The 6,636-nt window shown below is 23.9% G+C and overlaps 2 protein-coding genes across 3 annotated transcripts in view; one reads left to right on the plus strand and one right to left on the minus strand.

The window, feature by feature from the left end:
* Window positions 1-6,636, minus strand: part of LOC136988866 (uncharacterized) — a 539,116-nt gene that overhangs the window by 108,212 nt on the left and 424,268 nt on the right. The window lies entirely within an intron of this gene.
* On the plus strand, window positions 1,699-4,775 carry LOC136988707 (uncharacterized). Of its 2 annotated transcripts, XM_067286651.1 has the most exons (4): window positions 1,699-1,827; window positions 2,411-2,475; window positions 2,887-3,130; window positions 4,245-4,775. In XM_067286651.1, the coding sequence occupies exons 1-4, from the start codon at window positions 1,784-1,786 to the stop codon at window positions 4,702-4,704; spliced, it is 813 nt and encodes a 270-aa protein (XP_067142752.1). In that variant the 5' UTR covers window positions 1,699-1,783; the 3' UTR covers window positions 4,705-4,775. The 2 variants fall into 2 exon arrangements, with proteins under 2 accessions (XP_067142752.1, XP_067142753.1); XM_067286652.1 differs by lacking the exon at window positions 2,411-2,475 and having other exon boundaries at window positions 1,705-1,827.

Here is a 6,636-nt window from a genome sequence, read left to right on the forward strand (position 1 = left end):
CCGGTGATTTATCACTCGACACGTGCTTAGTACCTATCCTTCAGATGACTACGTGACATCGACAATAACAGAGTTTTAAGAACTTTAAGCACTATCTAAGCGTGTTTATAGAAACTTTGGTAAAAATATAATAAAACTAAACACGTGTATAGGAGGGAAAAAGGAAAGAATGGACGGACAAAGGCGCACGCCAAATAAGCATTATCAAAGTAAATAAAATAATATATATATTATTATTATTATTATTATTATCTTTAAATGAAGAAAAGAACGATTACTCGATTAATACTCGATTTTCAAATTTGAATTTTTAATAATTTAAAATTTTTCTTATAATTTTTTCATACTTAAAAATATTTTTTCCGAAGATTGATATGCTCAAATTATTATTTTATTATTATTTCACATATAATTAATTATTTTAAATTTAAATTTACATTTATAATTATTATTTTATATAATTATTTTAGTATATAAATTAAATACCAGAGGGCAGCAATAGTACAATAATTAAAAAATTATTTATCATCTTAACGTTTAAAATTTAATTTTATTAATGCGATTTTATTATATTTTAGAATATGCTAATAATACGTATAAATATTATAAGATATATATTATAAAATAAATTTATTAATAATATAAATATACAATAACAGATGGCACTGCATGTATCTCTTATTGTAAATTGTCTTGAGAATAATTATAATTTTATCAATTTTTTAAATTATTTTATTCATTAAAATATGCATCAACAATACAAAATTAGTGTTTAAGATAAGATAAAAGATATAATAAAATTTTAAAGTAAAATAATTAAAAGTACGTAGCATTGTTAAGAAATTTCTAAGTGCCTATTTAAGAAGTATGAAGTATCTTCAATTAACTTTCTTGTAATTTATTATTTTGCAAGTAAAAGTATAATTTGCATTATTTAACATATAAAAAATAATATTCAGTCATTAAAAACTGTTTTTATTATGGATAAACCATTAAATTTTTGGAATATTTTAAGTGATTTGCAAGAGAAATCCACCTGTTTCTGGACTTTCTGTTGCGCCATTCCGAAATGATTTGACTTTATAAATGAAAACATCTGCGTATTTCCCTTTGTAAATATCGATAAGGTATTTTATCCTCTGTTTAGAACATTTCTGAAGAGAAACGAATAACAATTTTAATTGAAAGTTATTTCATATTTTGTTTTTAAATATTCTTAATTGAAAAATCACTTTTAAAAGTTCCATTTTAATGATATATTGACTTAAATATTGCCAAGAGACTGGTTAAAATTTAATACATATATTCTTTTTAAGGTATTTATATTTGTTAGAAAATTCCATTGAGTATCGACGTATTCAACGTAACACACGTGTTACATTGAAAGGGACCTTTATCTTAATTTATCCTAATAACAACTGTTAATATTAAATACACGATTTTTAAATTTTAATGAATTATTTACTAACCTTTAAACTATTCTACTTAGAAATAATATACGTGACCTGTATAGACTATAGAAAAAAGCGAAAACTTTGGTCAGCTTTCATCCACTAGACAGACAAGTCTGTATAATTTTTAAATATTGGACGTCGGTTTTATCGACTCATCTTTTCCTTTCATAGATTTTTACTTCCTTCCTTTTAAATGTTTTTTTTTCCTTCTTTTCTTTCTTTCTTTTTTCTTCTTTGACATCGTCATCGTTCTATTCGATAAGGTGCTGTCGAGATCTTGTTGAAACTCCACACTTATCTAACTTTTGCGCCGATATAAAGGCCATGCTATGTATAACTATTTTCTTTCTATTCGAGTTAACATCTCCCCGAGGTAAGAAACAGTAAGAAATCAAAAAAAACTTAATTAATTTTTGCGATTGATATACGTTGAATTTACTTAAATACTACGCTTAATTAATAATTTATTATTAAACTATGCTACTAATTTCATTTTTTAGCCTAATTATAATCAACTTTACTATCTAATTTTGTTTTTTTTTTAATTTTTATTAAGTTTATATACATTTTAAAAATATTCTGTTATGTTTAAGTATTATAATTTTTATATAATCAATTTTTTAAATTTTGTTTAATATTCTGTAATGATGTTTTTTTTTTTAAAGATTAGCGTAAGAGATTAGTTAAATATTTTTATTATTATAATTAAGAAAGAAAAATAATTGCATTAAGTGATTTTTTAAAATGTTTTTATCCTTTTTTTATTTAAAAAAAATGAGTAAGAAAGTGTATTAAAATTATAGTTCATAGCTAGAAGTATTATTATTAATTTAATTTAGTAAAAAATTGATATTTTAATTATTTTGTAATTTATATTTTTGTAATTTTTTAAAAAATATCTTATGTAAAAATTGTTAATTAATTTATAAATTTTTAGAGTATTTTTTTTTCCATAGAATGCTCCCTATAAGAAATTATTTGTCGCTGATTATATCAGCTTTATTTATAACGGCGCATGGAAGTAAGCGGTGATAATTTATATATATATATATATATATATTTTCCTTTATTTTTATAAAATTTTAATTAAACTTTATCGATTTTAATTTAATAATTAATAAGATTAATCCTAAGTTCCAACCTCCAAACAACGGCCATTGACATTACATAAAAAAGTGGCCGCTATTCGCAGGTTAAAAAAAAATGGCCGCTGTTGTTATCGAAGTTTTGACTGTATTTATCATTAATATTTTTTATAATTAAATTAAGCGTGTATAAGTATAAAGTCGCGGGGCATTTCATTGCGAATTTAAAATAGTTTTTAATATATTTTTAGCTGTAGTTTCATTTTATGTGAGAGAGAATGTCGTTTAGTTTCCTTCCGAATAAATTTTATTGTCGGTTTTACGGTAAAGACGAAATTGTTTTATAGACACTAATTCTGTGTATATGCCGGAAGTATGGGATGAACAACTAAGCGAATTGCTTCGAGAAATTCTGGAAAATCTCAGAAACGAAATGCCTTATGGTATATCATCGATAGACGTTCCCGTACTGGATCCATTAGCAATTCCCAAAATTTCGGTCGATGTCAATGATCACATCGCTAATCTGACTTTACGTATAATTCCATTAAATATCGTTGGATTATCGAAATTTAATATAGAAACTCTCAGGTTAGTCAACGATAATCTTTCTTTATATATTATATTACGTGAATTTAATTAAATTTATAATAATAATAGTAAATTATATCGATTTTATGCGATTTTTTTAAACTTTTTTAGAGAAAAAAGCTTTCTTGTTATGTAGGCACTGTAGTTGCCTAGATAACAAGAAAGAATTTATATAGAATTTAAAAAATCAGATAGATAAAAAGCAATTAATCTCATATAAATAGTTAAAATTCAATATAAGAAATTTATTAAGAGGAGATGCAATATGAAGAATGTAGGGAGCTCCTTTCGAGACTGAAAAAACCTAATCACTGTAAGAGATAATTATGAAAACATTATAAAACAGCGCTCAATGTATGCAGATTATCACTATTTCAACGTGATAAAATGATAATTTTTATAAACTGATTATTATTTTACAATAAGTTTTTTATTCTTGTTTTTTATGAATTAAATAGTATCGAAATAGCCTCGATGAGGTAGGAAATAATTATTTTACTTGTGTATTTTTATTTTTTTAAAATAATAATAATAATAAATTAATATGTTTTATTTGTTTAAATATAATAATGATTGCTGTAATTCTCCTGAGTTGAAGTACATCCACATTAGCATTAAACAGGGCCATATTTTCAGTTTAGGGCTTCGTGTTATGAGTTTAGGCACATTTTTCGTGTATCGTTATTTGGTAGAGGGGAAGGACTTGTCCAAGCTATAACAAGTCTAAATCCAACCCAAAACAGGAACAAAATAAGTAAAAATATTAACTGAAATTATTTAAAAGAAGCAAAATATTTAACGTATTATTTCTTTTAATGTAGACTTTTTTAATATTTATTTAAAGTATATTACATCAATATAATGATAATAATAATAATATTTCTATTAAGATACGATTATTAAATCTCATCTTCATAAAAATAACTCAATGTTAATATTCTATGAATAGATATTTCATCAAATTCATCAAAACAGCGTAAGTTAAATAACAAAGTGCTTAGAAATGCAACAAAGGGTATCCGTATATAAATGATTAATTGCCAAAATATTTTTATTATAATTTACTCGATATTTTGCTACTATTTTATTAAAAAAGAATAAATATTTTTTCCAGGGCAGACTTAGAAGAGGGTCACGCTAGTTTTGATTTATCTCTTCCAGAAATCAAAGCATCAGGTAAATGTCACATAGAAGGTAAATTTATTAAAATATTTCCGATTTTCGGAGACGGTGACTATAGCATCGAGGTGAATAATTTGAAAATATCCGGATACGCTCATCTGGAATTTAATTCTACAGCCAATACTAATTTACGTCTGGATAGATTACAGTTAGATATATTTTTCGATGGAATTCGAGTCAAGTTTGACAACTTGATGGGAGGAGGACGTTGGACCAAATCTCTTATGAAAGTTCTAAATGGCATCAGTAGGAATTTATTCCTTCGTTTCAAACCAGAGATTTTGAAAGAATTAAACGGGGCCATTTTAAAATTAACTAATCACGAATTAGGAAAAGGAACGTTAAAAGAATTAATCGAAAACATACCTTTACCTAATGTTTTATTTCTATAATTCTTGGAAACTTTTATGGAAAATACTAAAAACAAAACTTTAATAGAGAATTAAAATTACACGAAACTTCACTTGTTAAGTGTGATTATTCTTTAATTTTTTTGTATTTTTTATTACTTTTTTGCCGTTACTTCTTTTAGATTACATTTCATATTAGGGTCAACAAGCATTGTCTATTAAAAAAACTCGTAAAGATGATTCTTTAATTACTACACCAAGAATTTTTTCGCGTTGTTAAAGGTGAAAAGCTATAAATGCGCTAAGATTTTGAATTGTCGATCATCACCAACAATCTCCGGTAGCTAGAGTCGTTAAATTTGGTATCCTCTGAGTAATTACACCATCTGGTTGATGTCGCTTACCATTAACGTTCTAATTAAACTAAGACGTTGAATAAACACCAAAACAGGAGGCTAAAAATGAAGAAAATTGCACAATGTGTTATCAGTAGAAGTATCTATTTAAAGAGAACCTAAGTATTCCAAAATTCATTTTTACACGTGTTCCTCGCAATTGTAATATTTATTTAATGTATTCTTAATGATTCTCTTCACAAAATATCAGAATATAATCATGTTTAGGTACATTACATCGACATAAAATATATCACATAAAATTTTATCATTTAGTTTATGCTTAAACGTTAAAAAAAATACATAATTTAGTATTGTAATTTCGTTTTCGCTGTTTGCTTTTATCTAAAAGTAAATAAAATGTTCTTCTTTTGATTTAATACTTTATTTAAAATAATTATGTTTTAAAGTATTTATCAAAGAAAATAAAAGTAGAATTTCTACTTTTCTGTTATGTCACTTTTATAAAACTAAACTCAATGGAAATTTTTTTACGGAATTAAATTAGCGAATCTTCAAAATATCGTGGAAATTAAATTTTAATTCTAAAATAGACTTAATATATTAAAGGATTTAAATTAAACTTCAAAACATTTAAATTAATAAATGACACATTTTAAAATTTTTTTTCTTATTTATTTTAATAAATTTAATAATTTTTAAAGTTTTTGGTAGCAATAAAAAGTACAAAATTTTTTTATTATTATTTTTTAATAAAATCTCCTGTGTTTTTGATACTACAATTTTATAAATATATACACTTCATTTTTTTTGAAAAATTCGATAATGAATTTTAAGTTATTAATTCCAGAAAATATTTGCCTGAAGTAAGTATTGATCATAAAATTAATCTAAAAAAAGAGAGGAAAAATTCTGGATAAACGAATTCATTAATTTTAGCGTTAAATTTTCCATGTTTTCATGAGGGAAACATTTACTTAAAGGAAACATTTTTGAAAAAGTGAAGTAAATAATATTATAAAAAAATCTTTCCTAAACATGACAAAAATTAGATATTTTGTTATTAAGTAAAGAGTTAATATGCATATTATAAAGAAAATTTTCATAATAATATACTTAATGAGTACATATTTTAAGTTATTACATAAAGGAAAAAAGTTTTCTGGGAAGACTAATAATAATTACTTCCGTTTACATGTTTCCAATTTTTATTTTTGTATTAATAAAAAAGTAAAATAATAATAATTTACATTGAAAATAATTCAATAGATGCGTAGCCTTGTGAAAAAATCAATCATCGATTTATTTACACTTATGCAAATGCCTCATTTGAATAGCAAAAATTCACATAATGATGATCTAAGTAACCCTACGCTAAGTATTTCTACAATGCATTAAATAATCAGACAACAGCGAAAGAAATCTATAAATAATTGTAGCACATGATGAAATTCTCACAAAAGTTTTCTATATATATATATTTATAATGTAAATTGTACATTATTTATTCCATAACAGTAAAAATGTCAATATGTATAAGCCTGTTTGATCAAGCTAAAAAGTAAAAAAATTCTAAGTTTTTGAAAAGATTTAAATAATGATCCAACTTTGTTTTTTT

The sequence above is a fragment of the Centruroides vittatus genome, unplaced genomic scaffold, assembly GCF_030686945.1.
Source record: "Centruroides vittatus isolate TY-2023 unplaced genomic scaffold, ASM3068694v2 scaffold_386, whole genome shotgun sequence".
NCBI classification, from domain to species: Eukaryota; Metazoa; Arthropoda; class Arachnida; order Scorpiones; family Buthidae; genus Centruroides; species Centruroides vittatus.

What these genes read in the sequence shown, in the direction of transcription:
- LOC136988707 (XM_067286651.1), top strand. Translation starts at nt 1,784, where the DNA reads ATGTATAACTATTTTCTTTCTATTCGAGTTAACATCTCCCCGAG. An exon ending in CGAGTTAACATCTCCCCGAG is followed by an intron (nt 1,828 to 2,410) that starts GTAAGAAACAGT and finishes TTTTTTCCATAG; the next exon opens with AATGCTCCCTATAAGAAATT. An exon ending in ATTTATAACGGCGCATGGAA is followed by an intron (nt 2,476 to 2,886) that starts GTAAGCGGTGAT and finishes ATTGTTTTATAG; the next exon opens with ACACTAATTCTGTGTATATG.